The sequence below is a fragment of the Hippocampus zosterae genome, chromosome 18, assembly GCF_025434085.1.
Source record: "Hippocampus zosterae strain Florida chromosome 18, ASM2543408v3, whole genome shotgun sequence".
NCBI classification, from domain to species: Eukaryota; Metazoa; Chordata; class Actinopteri; order Syngnathiformes; family Syngnathidae; genus Hippocampus; species Hippocampus zosterae.
Window position 1 is genome coordinate 3,778,571 of NC_067468.1, and position 26,938 is coordinate 3,805,508.

The following is a 26,938-nucleotide window of genomic DNA, read 5'->3' on the forward strand; positions in this document are numbered from 1 at the left end:
CCCACTGTAGATGACCACATTATATAGCTTGTCTAATCAGTGTTGATGGAAATGTAGTTTGCTCAGTCGTCAATGTATAACTGTCGTGATAGTATGCCATGTGATTTTTTTTTAATACATGCCATGTCGAGCAAAACAAAAAACGAAAGCAGTCAGAAGATTATGTACAAAGTGATGGGACTCAGTGTCCTATCTGCATAATTTGAGGAACTCAAAACTGAAGAAACACTTCTGAAGATATCCTTTATTTGTCCCACAATGGGGAAATTACAATCAGAATTCAGAAAGGAAAAACACTGGGTAGGGAGAGGGAAAAAAAAAACACGCTCGAACTATCCTCTTCCAAGGATAATTTAAGTCCAGGATAAAAAAAGACCCTAGCACATGAATAAGCATATGACCGTTACAACAAGTCACAAGACATAACATGTATAAGGGGGAGGATAAATGGGAAGGAGGTTGGGGGGGGACCGCGACGCGGCCAAAAAATGACCAGGTGCACGGTCGCCGTTGCGCTCCGCATTATCGAACCACGTCACGGGGGAAAAAGAATCGGAGCGATGAAGATGGTTATAACAAGGATGTGTAGGCGCGTGTTCTTGTCCAGTTGAGCATGTGTATGCGTGTACAGGTCATAGCTGCTTCGTCGAGGTCTGCTCATCATGAAGACAGTCCCGGCTTATCAGTCCATGGCTGAGAAGGAGGGGGGTGGTGGTGGGGGCCCTAGACTCCATACGTATTTCCATCCAGGGGAAAGGCCAGATAGCGTTGTTTTGGAGAGACGGACGCCAAAAATTACAAACAGCCTTGAGTCCTTGGTCTGTATCTCCTCACTGGCGCCAATCATTCAGATCCGAAAAATTCTTTCGCAGCGTGGATTCCAACGTCTCCATGGTATTTTCAATTGCGCGGAGTCGCTCCAAAACCGCAAAGTCGCAACAATATTGCGGTTGAGCTCAGTCACCGCTTGAGTCTGAGTGTTGGACATTCGCGCCAAGCTATCCAGAGTGACCGGCAGCTTCTTCACTTCCAATAGAGCCGCTCCCGTTGGTTGAATTTTGCGATAGAACAGTCAGCTGCCAACACCAAACAGCAGCATACCTGTTATCAAAAGGGATGTAGATGTCTTCCACATCCTCCACGGACAGTACTGTCAGGCATACCGGTCTCCACTTTCTCCATGGATCCAGGGTGTATCCGGCAGCAAGTGTCCCCGGAGGGCAGGCAGGCTCCCCACTGCCCGCTCTTTCCATCGAAAAAATTTTGCCAATTACAGCGAGAGACCAGCCAACTAATTCCATGGTTAGTTCTTCGGATGAAAACACGGTAGGAGGCTAGGGAAAAAAAGTTGGACAAAGACAGCACAAAAGACTAAGTGGTGAGCAGTTGAAAAAAAGGTGGGAGGGCAGGGGAGCTGTGCAAAAAGTGTCCGCCTTCGTCGAGAGCCAAGCAGAAAGGGCTTCTTGATTCATATTTTGATTTTTCCCTAATGTAGGGTTCGGTGAATGTGCCTATGAAGTAGTTGTTCTCTATCTTTAACAAGGTTAAGAACTACTGATGTAGAGTCTACACACCCATGGTGAAATGGTTTTTATAACTTTAAAAAAATAGCAATTTTTCAATCTGACCAAGACTTACTTGACAGCAGAACGGTGGGGAAAAAAGACTATCAACAGCCATACTAAATGGAAAACATGGATTAAACAATCTCACACATTTCTTTGACCGTTTGATAATAAAACCACAAACATCAGATAGAACATCTACAAATTGATGTGTCTGCCTTCTAGTTATCCAACAATGTTGTGAATGCATCCAGTTAGCCTCAGTTACATGTGTCAAACTCTCGGCCCGGGGGCCAGATATGGCCCACCACATCATTTTATGTGGCCCACGAAAGCAAATTAAACAGGTCAACTTCCATGATGCTTGCTAAAATCAAAATTTAAAATTCTTATGTGTGAGGAATAAGAGAGATACTGTAAGCAGGGTGGGATGGGTTGAACACCTTGCTGTACTGGTAAAAAGGTTCGCTGTTGTTGAATCACTGCAGGCACCTAAGGAGGGTCCTTAGAGGCGCGAGACTGCCTGACGGAAGACGGACAAGCTCGTCGAGAGGGGCATCGTCGCCATAGTTGATGAGTGGATTCCTCTTCCTTGCCACAGCTGCTGTTTGTAGCAACAGGTGTCTTACATATGGATATGGGGGACTCTCCAGTGTTGGGGATGGAAAAGGATGCATGACATACAAAGTTGGTCTATTCAGGGCTCCAGACTGTGCCCCCTTAAGTTTAAGATAGTCCAAGTAAATTTGACATCTACTTGCACATGTCCAACCATTTATTTTTTTATTTTTTTCTCTTTTTTGAAATTATTCTTCTTGAATATTTTTGTTTCTGAGAAACCTCTGCTGCACATTTCTATCTATTTATCAATATAATGAAAATTTATGTAAATGGCAAAATATTCTATGTCTATTCACAGTGTGCACCGCTAAATGTCCAACTTGCACCACTAAAGTTTCGGTTTAGGGGCCACTGTGCTCCTGGTTAAAAAAATAAACAAACAGATATTACTTATTCACCTTTTGGTGTATGCTTTTGTCATGCAGCTTTTTTTTAGCTTGAAATAAGAACATGAAAGTCAATCTTTTTATGAAAATTTGTTTTTGGTCTTCAAATCACATAAGAGCCTGTGATAATTGTTTATTATTTGACCTTTAATTTGAATTTTGATGTTTTTTTTTTTAAATGAAGGTGCAACCCGCAGGCTGCCAATTGTCCATCCCGGATAAAGACCGTCAAAAGCAACCATTCCGACAGAAATCGTCAATACATTATTTAATTCGGCCGAAGGGGCCAACAAAACTCATATACAGTATAGAGTCAAGAAAAGACAGCTGAATATTGCTTGAAGGGTTCATGATTCTATGTCCTTGCCCTTAAACAGCAGCTGTCCATTTGGATTCAGAAGAGGATTAAAATTTAAAGTTGAGTTTTGGATTATTTGTTTACTTACAAAAATACATATTTGGATTGTGATCTATTAAGGAGCCACTGGCAGAGAATGAAGGGAATGATCCGAGAGGTTTACAGTTCCACACTCATCTTTCAGCAACAACAGTCCCATTTTGAGATTAGTTCACTTTTTTGGGTTTCTGATTCTTCCAAAGGATGACAGCGGTAAAGGCCCCTGTAGATAGGAAAGATAGGGCATTCATTTTAAAATATTAAATTATATATATATATATATATATATATATACATACACATATATATACACATACAATACATTCTGATTTATATAGCGCTTTTACAACAGCGGCAGCTGTAACAAAGCGCTTAACAAAACAGTTCACATAAAGTAAAATAAATAAATACAACACATAACATAAAACGGACAGTCGTGCAGTCCTAACCACTTTTCCGTCACACGCTTTGTTGTTTGAAGCAGTTTGAGATGAAAGAGGAGAGTATCAAGGTGTCCTTTAACCAGTGGATCAGAGACGTTATGCTCAAAATGTGCACACGTCGGCTACAAGCTGAGTTTCAAAGTCAACAAGAAGCGGTAGCATCCATTGACGAAAAAAGATTGGTTCACTTTTCCTGTCGCATGGAAATCCATTTCAATTCCAAGCGGCGACTTTCGGTTCCAAATACGCATCGGCGCTCTGCGCCAACGAACCTCTCTCTTCATCCTCAACTTAAGCAGCCATCCACCCGCCGCACCAACGCCGACTGTCCAACAGCGCCGACATATCCACTGAACAAAATGGGGTTGTGAAAAATGCTGACCATTACAGGCGCAAAAAACACAAGCGCCCCAGGTCTGTCCATCACCAACAGTCAATGGCGCCGACATTTCTCTCAATCAAAATCTGTGCTGGTACACGCGTGCTGCCGAGAAGGTGCAACCACCAAGCACAGATACGTCTCCTTTGACTAACGGCGTGGCCAAAAAACGCTGAAAACAGTCCATAACAGGTCCACACGATGAAACAACAAACAGCATGTGACAAAACAAAAGACAAAAACACCAAAAAAGCAAGGCTCTTGAAGAGCACTTACCGAAGGCTGCCTACTCAGGCGCCTTCTTCCCATCCAATTATTTATATTTTATATATATATATATATATATATATATTCCACACACACCGAATTTTCCGCACTATAGGGCACACCAAAAAGTCTTCAATTTTCTTAAAAGCTCACCGAGCGCCTTAAAATCCGGTGCGTCTTTTGTATGGTCATTACGGTAATGCATTGACTCAAAGATGGCTCCTTCCTGGAGACATGCTTCCAATGTTATAACTTCCTGTTGGTTCAGTGAACTGTGTCGCTGCTTTATTAAATACGTTTTTGTTGCAGCTCCAAAAAAATGAGAGCTGTGGTGTTCATTTTTTTAAAAATAGTCTCAACGAATACAGGTACGTCTTTGTCTTTCTACGTGCCTTCTTCCGTTCGACTCGAGAGTCGTTCAAGACCGCCTCCGAAAAACATAAACTAATGATTACTTCAATGAAATTCCGAAAATTGAAAAGAATACATCAAAACTGAAAAGCAAGCAAGGATATCACAAAATAAATTCTATAGCCACCCCTACAGAATTTATATTGTGATTTCATCATTTGTGAATACACAACAAAGGAATAAATAACTACTACTGACATCTGATCGTAGTAGTCGTGACGCTATCATCAAGGAAATGCCAATGCGTTTTTCGGAAGCGGTCGTGAACGCCTCTCGAGTTGAACGGAATAAGAGAAGGCACAGAGACGGACAAAGACTCACCTGTATTTGTTGAAAAAAGGAGAGCTGTGGTTTTATTTTATTTTTTAAAATAAGACTTGAAAAATACTGGTACTGTACGTCTTTGTCCGTCTCCGTGCCTTCTTCCGTTCCACTCGAGAGGCATTTTCATGGCCGCCTCCGAAAAATGTAAATTAATTATTACTTCAAAGAAACCACGAAGAAAATCAAGCGAGGAAATCACAAAATAAATTCTTTAGGGGTGATATAGAATTTTTGTGATTTCCTCGCTTGATTTTCTGTTTTGATGCATTATTTTCAATTTTTGTAGTTTCGTTTAAGTACAGTAATAGTTAATTTACGTTTTTCAGAGGCGGTCATGAACGCCTCTCAAGTTGAACTGACGCCTCTCGAATTGAATGGAAGGAGAATCTAGTGGAAACATTGTAGATTGCGCCTAATAATGTGAAGCGTCCAATGTGTGAAAAAAATGACAAAAAAGCCATTCATTGAAAGTGCGCCTCATAATCCAGTGCGTATTTTAGTGCAGAAAATACGGTGTGTGTGTATTTAAATACTTTTTTTTTTTTTACACCGACTTGGTTTCATCAAATGAGTGGTGTGATATTTGTGTATTAGTAGGAACATTGTGTGTGAGTCTTACCTATACAAAGGAGCAGTAGTACAGCTGCGATACCAGGCAGAATGACCGCGTATTCCCGTGGCAGAAAATATTTGTGTAATACGTGATCACTGTCCACGAAAGGCTGGGAAATGGCAAGATATCAAACAACAAATTAAACAAAACAATGGAGATCATTTGGACAACAAATTAGGTCTGAACGATATTTGAAAAACAAAAATCAAATTCGGATGCGTTTTTCCGCAAAATGCAATTTCAGAGGTAATTTTTTTTTTTTTGCAATATCCTCTTACCGTGCATTTTTTTTTCAACAAACACAAGCAATAAATGCATTTGTATTACAGTAGCCAATCCGAGTTGTTTTATATAAATGATTTGGTTTTATACGTTAGACTTACGGTAAAATAAAGGAAACTGGAACTAAATTATATGAGATACAGTTTAGCTACTTCGCATGTTAAGTTACTGAGCGCTGGCTTGCAATGCTCTTTTAAATTTGCTGTGACAATCTGACATAATGACTATCAAACAAGTGTGTATTAAATAAAAGTGAGCAAATCAGTAATTTAGATTACTCTACTGCAAACCAATCTGCGGTTTTATCACTTCAACTATTCATGAACCCAAAGACCTGGATTGCACTTAAACCTTATTAAAGTTATCAGACACTATATAAAACAATAAATAATGTACACAAGTACATATACACTGTAGATATAAAAAGAATTCATACCAACCAACCAAAGTGAAGCATTTTTTTCACCAAAATGGAGCCTTTGCAATTTGAAAATGGCATTCTACGACTTTGTTGATTTGAATTCAGTTATTTGTTAAGGACCACACCAAATATAGTCTATGACAGAGAAGAATGGTTGGTTGTATTTAACTAGAGTACGTACAAAACTTGCACTGAAGTAGAACTTAAGCATCCAAACCTACCAGAACGATGACCCAGATCGAGTAGTAAGTAAACAGCATGAGGCTGAAGACAATAAGACTCATGCCTGCTGCTTGATCTACTCCGGTAGCCTGGAAACAAAGTCGCACAGTCATCAGAATGACTTTCCACAAAGAGAAAAAACAAACTAACAAACAAACACTGTGTAATGGTGTAACCAGAGTCTAATGGTGTCGCGATACATTCGTGTGACTTCAGTGAGGGCAGCGTGGGTTCAACTCCTGCTTCGTAATGGTGTGAATGTAAGAGCGAATGGTTGTCTGTCTATAAATGTGGCTCGGGACAGACTGGTGAGCAGTTCAGGGTGTGCTTTGGCTTTTGCCCGAAGTCAGCTGGGAACGGTGACCCTGAACAGGATAAGTAAGTAATATTAAAAATGAATGGACAAATGGTGTCGCAGGTGTGTCAAAAACGTTGTTGCAGGTCATATTATAGTTATGGTTTCCCTCTGAGGGTTCTTTATGATTGTGAAACCATATAAATATTTAATTGGTATTATACGCACCAACTTCAAGGACAATTTAAGCTAAAAGTTGTTGAGGAGAGAATTAAAGTCTCCTTTCATGAGTAGATCAGAGACATCATGCTCAAAATGTACACACGTCTGCTACAAGCTAATTTGAAAGTAAACAAGAAGCTATAGCATCCGTTGACAAAAAAAAAAAAAAGAAATTGCTTCACTTCTCCTGTCCGATGTAAATCCGTTCCAAGCAGTGACTGTCAGTTCCAAATACGCATCCGCGCTGTTCTCCTCTCTCCTCATCTTTGGCTCCACAAGCCATCCATCCAACCACACCAACGCAGACTGTCCAACAGCAGCAACATCGCCACTAAACAAACCGGACCTGTGAAAAATGCTGCCCATTACAGGTGCAAAAAAAAAAAAAAAACAAGCACCCCAGGGCTGTCCAGCACCGACAGTCAACTAGTGTCGGCATTCCTCCCAATCAAAATCAGTGCTGGTACGCATTTTTTTCCCTCTCCCTACCCAGCGTTTTTCCTTTCTGAATTCTGATTGTAATTTCCCCATTGAGGGACAAATAAAGGATATCTTAATCTTAATGTGCTGCCAAAATGGTGCAACCACCAAGCACAGATTCTCCACCAAGCACAAGAAAACCTCTTCCTTGCATGCAGTTATGTCCACTTGGTGGTGCCAGAGGGGATTGAACCGCATTGTAAATTTCCCCAGTGTGGGACGAATAAAGGATATCTTATCTTATTTGAAGCCTGGCCACATGAGTCTGACTAATTGTATGGAAAGCCTCCACACTTCAAAGAGCTTCATCTCACCATCACTAGTTTTCATCTTGTTAAATTGACTTTTATATAATTCTGACTAACAGTGGACCGTACAATATTTGTCAAATACTGTATTGACCATTCAGCATCCATTGCAGCCTGGCCATCATTGAAGTGGGATTCGCCCATATGTGGCCGCTTCTTAAGGTTTCTCATTTTTTCCATTTTTTAGATTTTCTCTTGCCCTCCTGGGGGTGAAGGTCAGAGAATGCAATTAATATTTGTCAACTGTGGGCATGTGAACCCCTTTGAGACTATTTGAGATTAAGGGCTCCCGGTATATAAATAAATGTGACTTGGCTCAAAGGTCCTTAGATCAATTGAAAAACTATGATCATTGGTTTGTTTCGGTCAGTGATATAAATGTGCTCGAACTTTTGCGGTATTGTGGTAAAAATGTATGCTGTGTTCAGTTCGGACAACTTTTTTTCTTTTTAAACAGTAATGTACTGGGGCACCCTGGTGGACCAGAGGTTAGCGTGTCGACCTCACAGTGCAGAGGCTCAATTCCAGCTCCGGCCTCCCTGTGTGGAGTTTGCATGTTCTCCCTAGGCCTGCGTGTGTTTTCTCTGGGTACTCCGGTTTCCTCCTACATTCCAAAAACAAGCTTGGCAGTCTGACTGAACACTCTAAATCAGGGGTGGCTAACCTATGGCTCGCGAGCCGCATGCGGCTCTTTGGTTGGTTCCATGCTGCTCTCAGGCTTTCACACGACAATTGTCGAAAACGCCTCGGCGATGGCGCTGCCAGTCAAACAATGGTGCTTAATAGACAGAACGTACTACGTTAGCCGATCATCAATCCTGTTACTTGACTGACATAGAGGGTGACCAATCAGATGACTGAATCAACGCTCATGCGCAGACAACGGCACTAAGTGCTAAGCTAGTCAGCGATTTACCTCTGTTTTTAAGGCAGGGGTGTTCAATACGTCGATCGCAATCCACCGAGAGCCAGCAGACTGGTCCCAAGTCGGTGGGAGGAGGAAATGTGGGGAGGGGGGTAGAATTGTGTGTTTGTGTCTTAAAGTTTTATTTATGTTTGGGCGCTCAGGCTGTGCTCATCGTGGTGTGCATGCATATGTGCGGGAGTGCGTGGTCGTGTGTCTGTGTGTGTGGCTCTTTGCAGTAACACAGTAAAAAATTGGCTCTTAGTCTCTGACTGGTTGGCCAGCTCTGCTCTAAATTGTCCCTTCGTGTGAGTGTGAGTGAGGATGGTTGTTTGTCCCCGTGTACCCTGCGAGTGGGTAGTAACTGGTTCAGGGTGTCCCCCGCCTACTGCCCCAAGACAGCTGGGATAGGCTCCAGCACCCCTTGAGACCCTTGTGAGGATTAAGCACAGTACTGCGTTCATCATTAATACACCGCCACACAAAACTGGATCATGTTCAGTTACCATTACATCTCAGAATAACCAAAATACTTTTAGAATACCATTCAAAATACAAAATACAGTGTAGTTCCACGAGTCTACTATATACAAATCCTCCACTCCATAAACACATTGTCAAGATAATAACCAGACGCTAAAGCTGTAGCACATTTTGAATTTGTTTCACCCAATAATTTCCAACAGAGTATTCACCAAATTGAGTCTAAAAGCCAAAATAGATGTTAATTCAACTACTGTAATCCCATTACGAAGTGAACCCCCCACAAGACCAAAAACTAAACCCGAAGATTCCCTTAGACTACCCGAAAAGCACGTGTTCGACTAACCAACATGAAGCCAATGTTATGGTCGTAGGAGACCCAAAAATGTATCATAAACCAGCGTTATAAACAGGTTGAATTAAATTGTCTTAATTTTCTTACCATTTTCCTGACAGGTATTATTTTCAGACGCTTCCTGGTTGTCTTCTTCTGTTTCGTAAATCTAGCTGCTGGGATACGATTGCTAATATCTGCTGCCCTCCTCTGGCCAATACTCAAAGCGCCGGCAATATTTGAAAGTACAGTAAAGAAACGAGACAACGAATCTGCTGTACAGTACACGGTGGCCCAATTGCCTGCCATTTTGGTCTTTCGGGTAAAAAATAAGGTTGAACCTCAAATTCTCGATCATCTTTACAGATTAATTAAATTTTACTTTCCCTTTCTTAGAGAATCGTGAGTTGTAAAATTAGGACTCGTACATTTTAGGTTCATCATGAATCGCAACTCAAAAGAAGTTTTTGCAAACAGTGTACGGCAATGTTTCATCAAAGTTTAACTACATATCTTGTTATGTAGTATGTAGAGAGGGGGCATTTTTTTGCATTCATGTCAATTTCTCGTTCAAAAAAGGTAAGAGTTTAATTTAATACTTGAGTCACAGCCGACAACTGCAATATATCACCGTTGTTTATTTATTTCCCAATGTCATGTTACCCCCTCAAAAAACTTTAATCACTCGGTGCAGAAAATAAAGTTGTCAAAAGGTAAATCATATCACAGAGTATAAACAATCAAGTACAGAGGAAAACGTAAATATCAGAACTACCGGTAGTTCAAGACAATTCACCAAAAAATGAATCCCCTCCCCTCGAAACCAACTGTAAATATTGAAAACAGTATTTCTCGTTTCATCTCATTTTACGGCATCTTTCAATTCACATTAAAAAAAAAAAAAAAAAAGACCAGCCCGCTGGTCTGAAACTACAACGCAGAGTTTATAGTGATTCTCTGTGGTGACAAAATCAGTAATCTTTCTAGATTACCTCATTAGGTTAGAATTAAAGTAAATGTCATCATGTTTTGGGTCATCTTCATGAGGAGGTCAAGAAATAGCCCCAAAGGTCACATAAATCACATCCCAAATTTCTATTGGCCGCAGAAGTTCATAATAGTAGTTTAAAGTACAAAAATGTGTTTGTCGTGTTTTTCTCTCTTCAATTCCTCCAACAAATCCTAAGCAGTGGCTACTGTAAGGTCTATTGCTTATGGACTGACTGGATCATATTTGCCCAATATAACCCAGAGCAGGGCAAAGACTTTCACAAGCAGAATTGAATACGTATGGGCTACATTGCACACCCAGACTGACATTCACTAACAAAGTGACAGTGTCAGTAAACACAAATGTGTCCAGTGGAGGGAAGGCCCATTGTTTACACTGACAATCTTGGTACACTGAAAGCTTTGTGGTGTCCCAGCCATTAGACGGGTGTCACTGCAGCTCTGTACACGATGTGACAAGAGCAGAGTTTGCACAAACAGTTGAAAAAGAGAATATTGATTTTCTTGTTACATAAACGTGTTACATCCTCACATATTGCATCACTCAGAGCAAACTGTCAAGAGAAGTGCAATGTCAATTCAAGTTAATATTACTATCCGCTTGTGAAATTATTTTTGGAATGAAAAACACAAGTGCACTACATGCCAGCCATCAAAAAATGGGGGTGTTTTTTTGGCAAAATGGCACTGAAATAGGGCACAGCATTAGTGTCTCATTGTTATGATGAGTCCTTATTTGAGTGGCCTATAACTGCACCCCCCATCGACATCTCTCATTTTCCTTTTAGTGCTGTACAACTTTTGACACCCGCAAAATTCAGTGGACACCTCATTTAGCATGCACATTATCCCTTTCAAGGACAGCGGTTACTACAGTGGACAGTTTATCATGTTATCGGATGACACGGTGCATGAAAGGGTTGAACTGAATGAGGAACTTCAGCTTCTGATCATGTGTTCAGTCAGTCAGCTAAAAGAAATTATGAATAACTATTAGGTCCATCCTTCCATTTTCTAATTCGCTTTATTCTCACAAGGGTCGCGGGTGGTGCTGGAGCCAATCCCAGGTGTCTTCGGGCCGTAGGCGGGGGACACCCTGAACCGGTTGCCAGCCAATCGCAGGGCACACAGAGAAAACAACCATCCACGCTCACACTCACACCTAGGGACAATTTTGAGTGTTCAATCAGCCTGCTATGCATGTGTTTGGATTGTGGGAGGAAACCGGTGTACCCGGAGAAAACCCACACGGGCTTGGGCAGAACATGCAATCTCCACACAGGGAGGCCGGAGGTGGAATTGAACCCACTACCTCTGCACTATGAGGTTGACGTGCTTAACCACTGGACCACCGGGCTGCCCAACTTGAACAATGATTGAACAAAATATTATAATTGACTTGACTGATTTCAAACCTAGTAATTTGTTGTGTACAAGTAATAATATTGTGGTTTCCCTGTCATAACGGCCCTCCAAGGGAAGACGTAAATCCAAATTGTCCCGCGACTAAAATGAGTTTGACACCATTGCTCTTGGCCGTCAACAGCTAAATGTTCTTATAAACATAACATTAGTATCGTTGCCAACAATTGTTAATCTGCTGATTTTCGTTAACAAAGAAAAACATCTGATCATCACAAGTCGTCGATGGTGTAGTGGTACACCCGCATGACTTGGATGGATAGTCACCATGAAATTAAACATTTTGGCTGTATGCGAAAGATTTTTTTACTTAATAAATCCAATGCAAAGATCGAATGGAATGGAATATAAAGCAACGGTCTCATTTGCGATTGGTTCAATGAGCGTTCAGTACACAACAGTAGAGTTTTACATATGGCATGCCATATGAGCTTTTGAGAAAAATAGACATTTGAATAAAAGATAAAAACATGTTGGCCATTTAACATGTCATGTGCATTGCCTTTAAGAGATTTTTCTATAAATCCTCTTAGATGTGTGCAAAACTGTTTAAGCAGCTAACAAACACAGAGATCACGTAACAATATAGATCGGAATAAAAGCTTGGGGCCAGTTGTATGTTGGATTTTGTACGATCATACAAAACTAAAGTTGCCTGATTCAACACTTGCTTTTAATTCCTTATATAGAATTCAATTTATATGTTCCTTTTATCGCCTGAATGTGATAAGATTGCCTTTTTTTTTCCTAATGAGAAAGAAGTGCAATTTACTGTACATAGAAATCGTATGCGTGTACAAACTCCCGGAGGACTGAAAAAACATAATTTCTTCAGTGTTCTACTGAGTCAGGCGTTCAAGTCATTTGTTGATTTTGAAGTCATTGGGAAAAAAAAATCAGTGAGAAAATTATGACTGACAAAATTATGTTCTAGCAAAATGCTTAAATACACTGTCAATTTGAAACAACGGCTACATTTGATTTTAGTTATTTTGCACAAGCAGTATTAAATGAGTGAAATATATTCCAACGTCAAATTTGGTTATTTGATATAAATGTGATACAGTAACTCTGACATTCCACAAGGCTCCTCAGGCTGATGTGCTCATTTATCTTTCTCTATGCGCCAACTTGGGCTTTACATTTAGAGTACACTTCTGTCGCCACTACATCATTTATGCTGCCGTTCCATCTATCAGAGTTGTTCAGTCATCATGAGTCAAGAGTTTTTAACGCCGGATTCCATCCCTGATGCAACCCACCCATTTTTCATCCAAGTCTTGGGACAGGCACCGTCAGAGATTCAAACCTGCACTGACTGCATGAAAGGCAACAACATATAGCACTGTCGATATATCATAGTAGTCTAAAAGTGGTGTGTCCTTGAAGGCAGTCTTGTACACGCTTGTACACAATCCCCCCTACATTCAGAAGTTTGAGAATCCAGCTTGTCTTGCAGCACACGGGATGTTGCATCGTTTAATGTGTCTCAATGACCACAGCTTCAAAGACACCTGGTGTTACTCTGTGAAGAAAAAAGTGTGCATTTTGGTTAACCCTTTCATGCACAAATAACAATAACTTTCATCATGATTTTTTTTCCTCAAGTGTTTTTATTAGTCTTTAGGCATGAAATAAATAATGGCAGTGGATGGCAACACACATAAATGTCCATTGTAATGGTTGATGCACAGCTGTGACATTAACATTAATTATTCATTCATTCATTCAACCACTTTATCCTCACTAGGCTCACAGGGGTGCTTGAGCCTATCCCAGCTGTATTCGCGGAGTAGGCGGGGGACACCCTGAACCAGTTGCCAGCCAATCGCAGGGCACACAGAGACGAACAACCATCGGCGCTCACACTCACACCTCAGGACAATTTTGAGTGTTCAATCAGGCTGCCATGCATGTTTTTGGAATGTAGAAGGAAACCAGAGGACCCGGGTAAAACCCACGCAAGCATGGGGAGAACATGCAAACTCCACACAGGAAGGCCGGAACTGGAATTGAACCCGCTACCTCTGCACTGTGAAGTCGAAGTGCTAACCATCCGACTACCGGGCCGCCCTAAGATTAATTAATATAAGAGAAAACAACATGTGAATGAATAGCTGTCAACTCTAGTGATCGCGGTCCCTGAAACGGTTAAATAGTGGGAGATTTTGGTGTGATGTAGGGAAAAAAACACTGAGCACTGTACCTGTTGGTGAGCTGCACCCCACTAAGGGTCGTGGTCCCATCTTTGCTGACAAACAATTTCAAGTTGCTGTCTGGAGAGGGAAAAAACCCAATGTTAATTTCAATATCCTTATTACTGCCCTTTATTTGTGAACAGCAAATGAAGTATAAGCACTCAAACAGTCTGCATTTCCTGGCTATCCGTAAGTGTATTAGTTAGATACCAAAAATTAAAAAGTTACAAAAACTGTTAAGATAACACAGGAAGTAATACAAAAACAAATGTAAATATATTAACTCAGTCCTATTCAAGTAAACTTCAATCGCTTAAAAAAAGGCTGGTGCCCGAACCTTCATTGTTGCTGCGGTCCGAAAAATTCTGGCTCTGAACAATCTTTTCCACAATGTCATCAGCATCAATGCGGGTATCGTCCACACAGCTATGTTGTCTCTCCATCATGCCGTTCTTCCTTCTGTGCAACACAACAAATTGATTGTATCTGAAATATTTTGAATTAACCAACATCTGATGTTTGCCCCAAAGCAGACTTTACGGCGATAAATTAACTTTGAATGGTCTGAAACTTTGGAGTCCGTCACTAAAAATAAAATAAAATAAAAATCTATTTATTTAAACAAACAAACAAACAAACAAACAAATAAATAAATAAATAGGCCATTTGCTTGTTAGCCATAAGCTACCCAGCTAACCACTGACTGGTTAGCTTCCGCATGTTGTTAGTTGCAATCGAGATCTTAAGTGTCACGTTGCAAGGTGGTGGTGGACCCCCAAAAGCAGGCAGAGGAGTAGCAGGGTGTACTTGAAGAAGTGTATTGATAAAACACAGAAAACTAAATCTTAAACAAACAAAGTCGTAACAACAAAATAAATCCTAAGTATCAAACAAAACCATGACTGAAGCTCAAAAAACTAGAACAGAACCATGACAGAAACAAATAGGACGAGCAAACAAACAATGACCCGACAATGAGTGGTCGGGCGAGGAGTCCTTTTATACAACTAATTACATAATGACCAACAGGTGTGCAGCTGTTGGTCCAAACCGAATCATGACATTAAGGATAAACATATTACATTACATGAGTGTTTTTTTTATCCTGTTAATGTTCGACCACATTTGTAGGAATTGCAAATTTTTTGTCATGATCAGTGTGCACACCTGCTGCCGATATTGATTAGCCATGTATTTAGGACTGACAAGATGACCGCTGCTTGTCGGATTATTGAGCTCCTTGCTGGTCTTGTTCAAGGGTTTGTTTTCACGACCTCCCGCTCTCGTCATAGTCGTTCTTGTTCCCTTAGTTCCGCGTTTTTGTAAGTATAGTCCTTGTTTTGACATTTGATCTCGCTTTTGTTTTGTCAAGTGGATTGGACTCTTGTCATTTCATTTGGTATTCCCAATTTAAATCTTTCTTTGCCTTTTTCAAGCGCTTTTTGGGAATGTTTTGTTTTAATCCTGGTTCTTGCTGACCAGCGATTCTGTTTATACTTTGCCATGCACTTTTGTTCTTGTCTTGTAAATAAATATTCTTGTTACGGAGTTATATTTGGTCTCTACATTTGTGGGAACCGATCGCTATGAAGTTCATTCTGAACTGTGACATTTTTTTTTAAGAGCGTAAAATAAAATCCATCCATTTTCTACCACTTATCCGGGATCGGGTAGCGGAGGCAGCAGCTTTGGCAGGGAAAATCAGACTTCCCTCTCCCCAGCCACTTCTTCTAGTTCTTCCCGGGGGATCCCGAGGCATTCCCAGGCCGGCTGGGTGACATAGTCTATCCAGCGTGTCCTGAGTCATCCCCGGGGCCTCCTGCCGGTGGTATGTGCCCGGAACACCTCACCGGGGAGGCGTTCAGGAGGCATCTTAATCAGATGCCCGAACCACCTCATCTGGCTCCTCTCGACATGGAGGAGAAGCGGCTCGACCTTGAGCCCCTCCCGGATGACCGGGCTTCTCATCTTATCTCTTTGGGAGAGCCCAAACACCCTGCGGAGAAAACTAATTTCGGCCGCTTGTATCCAGGGGATCTCGCTCTTTCGGTCACGACCCAAAACTTGTGACCATAGATGAGTGTTGGAACGTATGGAGGAGTTTAAAATAAAATAAAAAGTAAAAAAAAATAAAAGCAAAATGCCATTGTTTCGCAATCCCTGGCTGCATTGTACGTTTTATAATGTGATGAATCACGTGAAAACATATTTATACATGGCACTGAGCTTGTGAAAATAGTTAGCTGTGTTGATTCAAGCGGTTTCTTGTGAAGTTTTTTTTTAAGCCTACCATTGTGCTAGTCCTTACTGATGGCCTCTGCCACTGATTCAAGAATTTTTAGTCAGACAGAAGAAAGCCTTGAGCGAAGACTGTGACAAACATTCTGATAGGCTGCAGATAACTCTTACAACACTGAAATGGAATTATGGCACTGTGTGACAGGACTGTCATAAAGTGATTTATATCATTAAATAGTCTGAAATTGTCAAATGCCTATCGTCCACAGCTCCAAAAAAGCTTCACATAACTTCAATTCCACATCGAATATGGGCACTCTCTGCAGATTGGAGGAATTCTGAAGTTAACACATTCCTGGGAGTCAAACCCTTGTGTGGTACCAGTGTGTGCTCTGGGAGAGCGATGTGGTTGATGTTCTGCAAGATCTCTTTTTGTTTTTGCTACAAGAGCATAGCATGCAAGATTACCTGGATGATCTATTAGACATGATGGTAGCCACGGAGGGGAGTGGGGGTCTCTCCGGTTTGGTGGGAATTCCTTGCTGATGCGGTTGTGTTGGATGCGGGTGCACACAACCACATGAGGCGTTGCTGCTGGAGGAGGTGTTTCGTTGGTGACTGAGATCAGTCAGGCTGGAGGAGCGCGAGTGACCTGTGCTGTAACCTAGAGAAGGAGGCAAGCTTTGACCTTGGACAACCCCTTCCCTGCTTATTTCTGATAAAACTGTGTGTTTGACTAAGCCGTGTGGTATTAACAGGAATGATACACAACAAAGCATCACAAGTCAAATTTCCGACGATCCAAGAATAAGGAGACTGTCTGACCTGATATCTTGCTATGCTGGCTGGCAAAGCTGGAGTTGCGGAAATGACCAGTGTGAAAGATATCATCTTGGTTGGTGACGTTAACCCTCTCACCATGCTGGCCTGAAGCCCCAACATATTGGTGGGAAAAAACGTTACGCATAGTCTTGCATAAAAATAAAAATATGAAGATTAACGTCCCACCGCTCCCCACACAGTCACTCATACTAGTGCCATATCTCTTAGATTTGCAGTGAGTACAGAGGTGTAGAAAAACAAAAAGCCCAGACGAGCCGGGCTTTGTTTGCATAATAAATGTGGCATGAAAAATGTAAAACAAAAGTGTGATCAAGTCATGACTGAAGATGTAGGGCCACAGATGGGTTCAATTACTGTATTTTCCACAATATAAGGTGCACCTACTAAAAGCATTTGATTTTCTCAAAAGAGACAATGCGCCCTATAATGCGATGTGCCTTATATATGGTGTCACAGTCTCTTTATATTCCCCATTCAGTCGTTTCCCTGTTCATGTTCCTATGCCATCGAGTGGTGATTATGAGCAGGAACCAATTGTAACCTAAAAGGGTTCTGCTTGACACTAATTGACACGTGTATTCGCCAACACACACTCAAAGAGACTACTTTGTGCAGCCATTATGAAAGGAAGATAATACCAAAAGCATAGATTATTACTGACTACATGAAGGAAGAAGGAGACAAGCAAGACTTCTAAGGATATTTAGCCCCTTGCGGATGTGACCCCACGAGGTTCGTGTGCTTTTTTTGTTGAACCAATTGTCTTCATGACTTTTGTCTCTCATTTATTGTTTTGTAAAGCCATTTCTTTTTACCGTATTTTCACGACCATTCGCCGCACCGTATGGTTGGGCGCAGTCTCATTAATGGGTGCTATTTCTGTATTTTAGACATAGACAAAACGCACTGTATTATTGGCCGCAGTTTTAAAGTGGTAAAAGATACGCCAGCTTAAACATACGGCATGCATGCGCGCACGCTAAAAACACGTTAGCTTGAAGCATACGGTAGCATGCCAAGACATACAGATACAAGCTAAAAACACGTTTTTAAAAAGGCAACGGAAGCAAAACTGATTTCCGTTGTATTTTATTTAGCCATCGTACAATGTACTCAGGTTTTTCGATCAATTATCACCCAGAAATCCATCAAAGTCCTCATCCTCTGTATCAGAATCGAACAATTGTGCAAGTACCTGTAATCCATCAAAAACGCAGTGTTCCCTCTTGTTGTCAGAGTCACTCTCATTGCCATGTGGCTCCACAGAAATGTGCCGGCTTTGCCAAAAACTTGAACAACAGTGCAAGCAGACACGTTCGTCCAAGCAGCCACAATTCATTCGCAAATTGTGGCGTAACTCGCCCAGCGCTGCCTCTCACTCTTTGTAAAGTTGTGTTTGCCATCGATCATCCATTGTTCCCATGCCGTTCGCAACTTTACTTTGAACACCCAGTGGATGCCGATGTCCAGCGAGCGGTTGGAGTTCTTTAGTCAAGCCTCCGGGAATAACAGCTAGCTCAGAGTTCGTTTGCTTGACTTGGTTTTTCACCGCTGCTGTGAGATGGGCACGCATACCAAAAGCATAACCGATGGCTTGATGTTTTAACTGAGCTTCGTAGGCGTGTCTCTTTGTATAATTTATTTTCGGGGGTTCTTAGAAACCAAAACCGAAGTTGTTTTGGAACAATGCACATTGCCACACTCTATACAGGTGTTGGTACCTGCTTGGGGCGTCCCTTTAGCGTCCACTTACACGCCCACAATTCACTCTCATTGGCGGATTTCTCCCCCGCATGCCTTTCCTCTCTCACGTCTGCCTTCTCTCGCTCTCGCTCTCCCTCTCCACATATGTATATATACACGCCCACCCTTCACTGATTGGCCGACTTTTTTGCAGCATGCCTATCCACAGTCACTTCCGCCTTTTCTCTATATAAACAGCGTGTCGGCTGTCAGTCAGATTTTGGAACTCAGCGCATACACAAGACGCTCCGCATCATAAGGCGTCCTGTCCATTTTGGAGAAAATTTAAGACTTTTAATGGCGCCTTATAGTCGTGAAAATACGGTATATGTTTCATGTCCGTGTTTGTGACTTCTGCATGGTTTTATTCAATATAAATAAAGCTGTATTGTATTGTATTGTATTCCCTTTAGCATTGCACCATCTACTGTATGCACAGCATAACCGTAGTCACTTTTGTAGCTTATATTTTATGCGCCTTATAATGCAGTGCGCCTAATCTATGAAAACAGTTTTAAAATTGGCCATTCATTTATGGTGCGCCTTATAATCTGGAGTGCCTCATAGTGCAGAAAATATGGTAATTTCAGGAAGTACAGATGTATGTGGCAAGAGGGTGGAGATACCACTCTGTAAGGTTGTGTCAACAAACATGGAAATATGCAAGTTTGCTGACAGTAGGCTAATTTAGCATGATCATACAGGTAGATTTGGGTGAAACATAGACCAGGTCATGGCAAAAGTTGACCGAGCAGCTACCGTGTGGCGCCAAATGTTATTTTATTTAATTTTTGAGACATTTCAACTAAAGCTAAATCACATCCTTTGAGAATGTGAGGCTGAAATTAGGACAGCAATCAGACTGATACATAAAACTTCAAGCACTTTGGAGAAGGCTATGAGAATCTACATTACACTGTATGTTAATACACACAATAAGTGGTTACCTGTGCTGCGAATCGATGTCTGTCTTGGTTTATGGGCGCAATGTCCCTCCACAATTGTGCTGAGTGGTTGTATTTTGACGTCAGTGCAATCATCACCCTTACAGTCAAGCTGCAGGTTAGGATCCTCATCTCTGACAGAGACAGATTTTGCTGTGCTGGGAGGCCTGTTGATGAAACCGCATTTGAATTTATTATTATTATTATTATTTTTAAAGGAACCGGAGTGAATTTATGCCTGACAGAAATAAAGACCTACATTTTAAAGCATGGATCCCCAGACAGAAGTGCCATCCCAATTGTCACCTAATAGATGGAAAAAACATGCGTGGTTCAGTGAATCTGCTGAGCTGTCTTTTGAATGAGTGTGTAACTTACCTTGAGAATTGAGTTGTCCTGGCGGGTATTTTTTGTATCATAGCCCTCCAGGATGCAGCAGCGAACTGTAGAACCGGAGCCCGCAAATTCTGCAATGTTCAGATCAGCAAAACCCAGCTGGGCCCCATAACAGAAGCAGATCAGAGAAAACAACAGAACACTTAAAGATGAACACATCCTGACACCAAAATTGGCAGACACAATGTTTTCTGTACACTCATTTTGCAAATGCCGTCATGGGCTACTAATGAAGATTAGTCAAAAAGAAACTCATTAGAAAAACACACACACACACACAAACCAGATGCAAAACTTTCACCGAGTTTCACAGATGAGCTCGCATGTTGAGAATCATGAGAAGATGATTCTCCAAGCTTTCGCTATTCCATCACCTTGGTAAAAAGGGTATTCTTCGTCTCCTCCGTACAGAAAACTTTGTCCCAGAATTGTTTAGCCTCATCTCCGTATTATTTCTGCAAATCTCACCGCCCTTACTATTCTTCTTACTGATGAAGAAGCTTGGGGGTATTCTGGTGGAGCAGATGACCATGACCTTCACTCATGCATTCTGGAATTCAATACTGATGCCACTCACAGTTCTTTTAGATCAGTGGTTCTTAACATGGGTTCGATCAAACCCTAGGTGTTCGGTGAATCGGTCTCAGGGGTTCGACGGAGCCTCTGCCATGTAAGGTATGACACACCCGACTCAGCATGTCAATTAGTTATGACACGCCCGCTTGGCTGTCACTGGCTGCATAAGATCACATTGCATTGCTTGTCCAATCAGTGCTGAGGCAAAGTTAGTTCGCTTCGTAGTCAACGTGTGACTGTCGTGATCATACGTCATACAATTTTTAAAAAAGCATACTTATTCCTTGATATGTTACTTACTTTTTCTGTTTTTAATAAATGTATTCATCGGTTTGGCATACGGGAGACGGTAGTTCGAATCTCGCTTGGGGCAAAAAATGAGCACATAACACCATCCAGTGTGAGTCCTTGGGCAAGATCCTTCACGCTAATGCCTACCTCATACAATGATGAGAGACAATAAAACGAATGACATGCCGGCTCAGACGTCGCCCGGCCAAACAAGGTCTGCGTCAGGTGCTGGGGAACCAGAGCACCTTGATGAAAAATGGGCTACTGGAACAAAGCGGAGATGGGCGAGATGCGATAACATGGCTCTGTTGGAATGCTACTACTCAAGCAACCCTAGTCAGAGGGGTTACATGCAGAGAATGTGGGCAAAATGGTTACTTCGAAACCCACAGTCACGGTTGACCACGAAACAACTAGCAGCTCAGTGTTCCAACATCCACAAGCGGCAACTGCTGTCACAACTTGAGATTGATGAGGTACAACGCAGGTTCCATGGTGAAGGGCCCCAGGCTGCCAGATCAGAGGAGGAGGTCATACAAGAGATTGGGAGGCAAGCCCCAATGAATGCAGATGATGAGATTGGGTGGCCAGCCCCAATGAATGAAATGCTGAGCGAGGCAGCAACTGACCTGAAAGCTAAGATCATGGCGAGAATGAAAGCTGGGCAACCTAGAAACCGATTACAACGGCTATGTGAAGTACCATCTGAAAGTCTCATAGAAAGTGTGAATGCAGCACTGAGGGCGATCCCTACCATAATGATCACAGAAACCAATGAGCTGATAGTGATAGATCAGCATCAGTGATCCTGGAGACTCTGGGCTATAAGAGCAACCATGGAAGCCATGAGATACGTTACCCACCATGGAAAAGACGGTTGGAGGCTAAGATCAAGGCGGCCCGGAAAGATGTGAGTCAATTGACAGAGGCCCAGAGAGGTGTGATGAAAAGGCCGATACCCGAGAGGTACATCCAGATGACCATATCTGAAGCACTCGAAACTGCCAAACAAAGGCTCCAACCCTTGGCCAGTCGCCTAAAGCGGTACACGAAAGAGAATGAGGCCAGACGAATAAACAGGCTGTTCGCAACACAACCTGCGAAAGTGTACGCTCAGTGGCAGGGTCCTAACAACAGAGCTGACCCACCAAGACTGGAAACTGAAAAGGTACTGGAAAGGCCTCTAGATGGATGACATAAACTGTATGCTAAGAGCGAAAGGGACATAGACTCCCTGATCCACACAACCAGGTTCTACAACAGCGACATCGGGATGTCATTCGGGCTTGAGAAATGTAGTCGGATGGTGACTAAGAGAGGAAAGGTAGTCCGCACTGAAGGGGTCTCACTCCCTGAAGGAACAATAGCCGACAATGAGGACAGCTATAAGTACCTCGGTATACCACAAGCCAATGGCAACCTCGAACTGGCAACAAGGAAAGCGGCTACGGCCAAATACCTCCAGCGAGTGAGGCAAGTCCTAAGAAGCCAGCTCAATGGCAAGAATAAGACCCGGGCAATAAACAGCTATGCCCTGCCAGTGATCAGATACCCCGCAGGAATAATAAGGTGGCCAAAGGAAGAGATTCAGACCACGGACGTTAAGACCCGAAAGCTCCTAACCATGCATGGAGGGTTCCATCCCAAATCCAGCACCCTGAGACTGTACGCAAGCCGAAAGGAAGGAGGTCGGGGACTAGTGAGTGTGAGAGCCACTGTCCAGGATGAAACATCCAAGCTCCATGAATAGATCAAGGAGAAGGCTCCAACGGATGACGTACTCAGAGAATGTCTCAGACAATGGGGAACAGAAGATGAGGCGCTGGAAGAGGGACCATCATGGGAGGACAAGCCCCTACAGGGGATGTACCACCGGACCATAACTGAAGTGGCTGATCTCAAGAAGTCCCATCAGTGGCTAGAGAGGGCTGGCCTGAAGGACAGCACAGAGGCACTCATCCTGGCTGCTCAGGAGCAGGCCTTGAGCACCAGAGCCATCGAGGCCCAGATATACCACACCAGACAAGACCCAAGGTGTAGGTTGTGCAAAGAGGCACCCGAGACGATCCAACACATAACTGCAGGGTGTAAGATGCTGGCAGGGAAAGCCTACATGGAACGCCATAACCAGGTGGCTGGCATAGTCTACCGAAACATCTGTGCGGAGTATGGACTGGAAACCCCAAGGTCAAAATGGGAAACACATCCGAAGGTGGTGGAGAATGACAGAGCGAAGATCCTGTGGGACTTCCAGATCCAGACTGACAAGATGGTAATGGCGAACCAACCAGATATCGTGATCATAGATAAAGGGCAGAGGAAAGCCATTGTAGTGGATGAAGCGGTCCCAAGTGATGGAAACATCAGGAAGAAGGAACATGAGAAACTTGAGAAATACCAAGGGCTCAGAGAGGAGCTGGAGAGAGCCTGGGAGGTAAAGGTGACAGTCGTGCCTGTGGTGGTCGGAGCACTCGGGGTAGTGACCCCCAAACTAGATGAGTGGTTGCAACAGATCCCGGGAACAACATCGGACATCTCAGTCCAGAAATCTGCAGTGCTGGGAACAGCAAGGATACTACGCAGAACCCTCAAGCTTCCTGGCCTCTGGTAGAGGACCCGAGCTGAATGAGGGACGGACACCACTCGAGGGGTGAAATGAGGATTTTCTTTTTTTTTTTTATATATATATAACAGCGGATGTTACGTTGCTCTATAAATAAACCAGAAACAAAACAACAAGTGCGCTGCATAGGTCCACGCACGTTTGTTTTGCCAGCCACGGCAGCGCGAGACACCGAAAACTGATACTTAAAGAGTTTATGAATGGAAAGTTTACTTTTAAAAAGTTGCCAGATTGTTCTACTGACAAGACCAAAGTTACCTGGATCATACAGGTATAAAGATGTATGCAACTGACGCGATTGTTACTTGTTTGGAACTATTTTGTGTTGAAGGTTACAGTGTTCCGTGTCCATATAAATAGTGCAGGTGGAGCTTCTCTGTGTTCGTCTGACAGTGACGGGAAGTTCAGCGGTGCAGTGGTGACCTAGCGAAAATAAACCGTCTTCAGTGTTGTCATCGAACCAAGTGTAGTCATCTGAAATTATATCTACACAAAACCGTAGAGAGACTTCCGCGCAAGAAGGACCAACAGAATCATCATGGCTAAAATCCACTATAGGCTGAGTACTAGTTGCACTAGCTGCACTTTATAATGTTGCTCAGTTTTGATCCCATAAAAAGCTGTTAAAGCAGCTGTTGTGTGACAAAATATTTTTTTCACTGTTGTTGATGGACCGTAATATTGTGTGAGAGATTATGAGTGAATAACTGCTCCAAATGAAAAATGGTCATGTAAAATTGAAAATCGAAATTGTTATTTCAGTAAATATTTGCAATTTGCACATAGAAAACTGATTCATGATTCCATATTGATGAGAGCATTAAAATGGGGAAGTGCTTGGCCATTAAGTGGTATTTCAGACTCGACGTGCTATGATGATAGCTCAGTTTATGACTACAAAACATCCAGGTAACTTTGGTCTTGTCAGTGGAACTATCTGGCAACTTTTTAAAAGTAAACTTTCCATTCATGTAAGTTAAGTATCCGTTTTCGGTGTCTCGCACTGCGAGTGGCTGGCAAAACAGACATGGGCGTTGACCTGTGCAAGTGCGCTTGTTTTGTTTCAGGTTTATTTATAGAGCAACGTAACATCTGCTGTGACGTGTGCCGCGTTAATCTCGCGAGAAAAATTTTAATCACGTTAAAATGTATTTAAATTCATGCCGACAGTAACATGGTAAATTGACAGCCCTAATATGTATATATCTATCTGCATATATAGATAGATATATACGGTATGTATAATTTTTTTTTCACTCATGAAGGTTTCGGTGGACGTGCATATTAACTGGTTGGGTTTGGTACCTCTAAAAAGGTTAAGAGCCACTGTTCTCAAGTTTTTCTTTTTAACGCAACATGTTTCTGTCAGCAGCTGTTGTTTTCCTTGGGCTACACGTTTTGACATCTGTTTCACAGTATACCAGTTTATTTATTTTTTCATAACCAAAGACAACTCTGTGCTTTTTATGTTGGTTACACCTTTATCTATTATAAATATATGTTCAGTCTACAGAAACAATAATTACCATTATAAAGAATAATGTTCAAGTTAAAATGAGGTTATACAAGATATAACATATCTTGTATAACATAAGATATATATACAACCATAATATTTGCTCAATAACAGGTAAAATGTGAATTTGAAATTCTTGAGCAATGTAAAGCTTGTTATTCATTTGGATATCTCTACAGCAGGGGTGCCCAAACTTTTTGGATTGAAGATCTACTTTTCTATCAACTAACCTCACAGGATCTACCCTTACCGGCGCACGCACGCACACACACACACACACACACACACACACACAAATTTAAGATTTACCTGCTTTATTTTATTTTTTAAATATTTTTTTTGTGTGAAAATGAGACTGATAAGATGATTAGTGTGCAGTGTATATTAACACAAAAAATATATTACTAACATGTACAAAGACACACAAATGATTGTTTGTTTTTTTTCTTCTCGACACTCCTCGGATCTACTTGGGACCCGTCTTAGATCAGGATCTACCTAATGGGCACCCCTGCTCTACAGTATATTGCTGGACTGGGTTGTGTCAGGTTCAGTGAGTGAACATCACAAACCTATCACCTCTTGGCTGTGTCACAATGCCTCGCTCAAAGGATGTCACATGGTGGGTATTTAACATTGCCTTTTACCACTGGGAATTGAATAAAATGTTTATGAAGGAAGCATGACAGCACTTGAATTTGTTAGCTAAAACATACTACTACTGCAGATTAGGAAACAATGTTACCTTTGAAAAGGTTTTTCCTCCTTTCAGCTCCTGCAAAGATGATTATCAATTAGGAGATTCATTAGCATTGATTAAAAAAAAAACTGTAATGGTCAATTAAATATACACAATGGCCAGCCATGTTGTTTTGAGACGTGCAGTTCTGTTTAAGTTTTACATTCTGGATGGCATAATTTTCCAGTAGCTAAAAGTAAGTTTGCATTTATATCAAGATTTAATTTGAGGGTGGATAGCGAAATATAAGGTGCACGATTTTCTTTTTTTTTTTTAAATGATGAAGAAAATTAAGCGAATGTGGACTTTACAACAAAATAAAAAGGGCGGAGAAATACAGAAAAATGGCCACAAACCAGGCAAACCTAGTGGAACTAACATGGAGGCATGTGACTCCCCATAACGTAAACATGGGTGCATAAAACATTACAGAGTAAGCACGTGACAGGCTACTGAAACACCGTGTGCCAGAAACGACGCCCACTCCCACATAGTTTGAGATACTCGTTATCACTGAGCAGAATGCCAATTTACAAAATCCAATGAGAATTTTGAATGAATCTGGGAGACGGTTTATGTGCCTCCTAAAAGTGCTGCTGTTTGCATTAGCAAACGGAATTGCGCTCATGATAATTCTTTAATGTCTATTTAAGTGAGTTAGTCAGATTTTGCAGTGAGGAGTAACAGAAGGTTGCTCAAATGCGCAAAGCTATGCAAAGACAGGACTGCGAGCAAAAATCCCAAAGGGTTTATTTCCAAATAAACACAGTTAAAATAAATAAATAAATAAATAAATTGAAAAACGGATGTGATCAAAATGCAGGTATAAAAAACAACAACAACTTAAAAAAACAAAAACAAATGGGACATAGCACAAATGAAGATAACCAGACCAAGACTGTTTTTGGCTGGGTATACATATTAACCCTTTCATCCACCAATAATGACAACTTGTAACCTGATAACATAAGTTGTCCACTGTAGTAACCGCTGTCCCTGAAAGGGTTAAGACAATCAAACTATTTTTGTCCCAATTGTGCC

The 26,938-nt window shown here is 41.8% G+C and overlaps 2 protein-coding genes across 2 annotated transcripts in view; both read right to left on the reverse strand.

The window, feature by feature from the left end:
• Positions 1-2,825: 2,825 nt before the first annotated feature.
• Positions 2,826-9,681, reverse strand: dpm2 (dolichyl-phosphate mannosyltransferase subunit 2, regulatory). Its single transcript, XM_052050159.1, has 4 exons — positions 9,466-9,681; positions 6,331-6,420; positions 5,413-5,515; positions 2,826-3,192 (listed from the first exon to the last, which is right to left on the reverse strand). The coding sequence occupies exons 1-4, from the start codon at positions 9,664-9,666 to the stop codon at positions 3,137-3,139; spliced, it is 450 nt and encodes a 149-aa protein (XP_051906119.1). The 5' UTR covers positions 9,667-9,681; the 3' UTR covers positions 2,826-3,136.
• A 2,776-nt stretch (positions 9,682-12,457) lies between these two features.
• The window catches only part of LOC127590696 (protein FAM102A-like), a 31,647-nt gene continuing 17,166 nt past the window's right edge, over positions 12,458-26,938 (reverse strand). The window contains exons 4-12 of the mRNA XM_052050132.1: positions 25,904-25,933; positions 20,135-20,251; positions 20,016-20,062; positions 19,760-19,923; positions 17,052-17,153; positions 16,695-16,890; positions 14,326-14,447; positions 13,997-14,066; positions 12,458-13,315 (exon numbers count right to left, since the gene is read on the reverse strand). Of these exons, the coding sequence (XP_051906092.1) occupies positions 13,270-13,315; positions 13,997-14,066; positions 14,326-14,447; positions 16,695-16,890; positions 17,052-17,153; positions 19,760-19,923; positions 20,016-20,062; positions 20,135-20,251; positions 25,904-25,933 (894 nt within the window). The 3' untranslated portion in view covers positions 12,458-13,269. The remainder of the gene's footprint in view (positions 13,316-13,996; positions 14,067-14,325; positions 14,448-16,694; positions 16,891-17,051; positions 17,154-19,759; positions 19,924-20,015; positions 20,063-20,134; positions 20,252-25,903; positions 25,934-26,938) is intronic.

Excerpts from the sequence above, each read along its gene's own strand:
- dpm2 (XM_052050159.1), bottom strand. The coding sequence starts at position 9,666 with ATGGCAGGCAATTGGGCCACCGTGTACTGTACAGCAGATTCGTTGTCT. Across the intron at positions 5,516-6,330 it reads CGATCTGGGTCATCGTTCTG|CCTTTCGTGGACAGTGATCA; the intron begins GTAGGTTTGGAT and ends GCCATTTCCCAG. Across the intron at positions 3,193-5,412 it reads ACTACTGCTCCTTTGTATAG|GGGCCTTTACCGCTGTCATC; the intron begins GTAAGACTCACA and ends TCCTATCTACAG.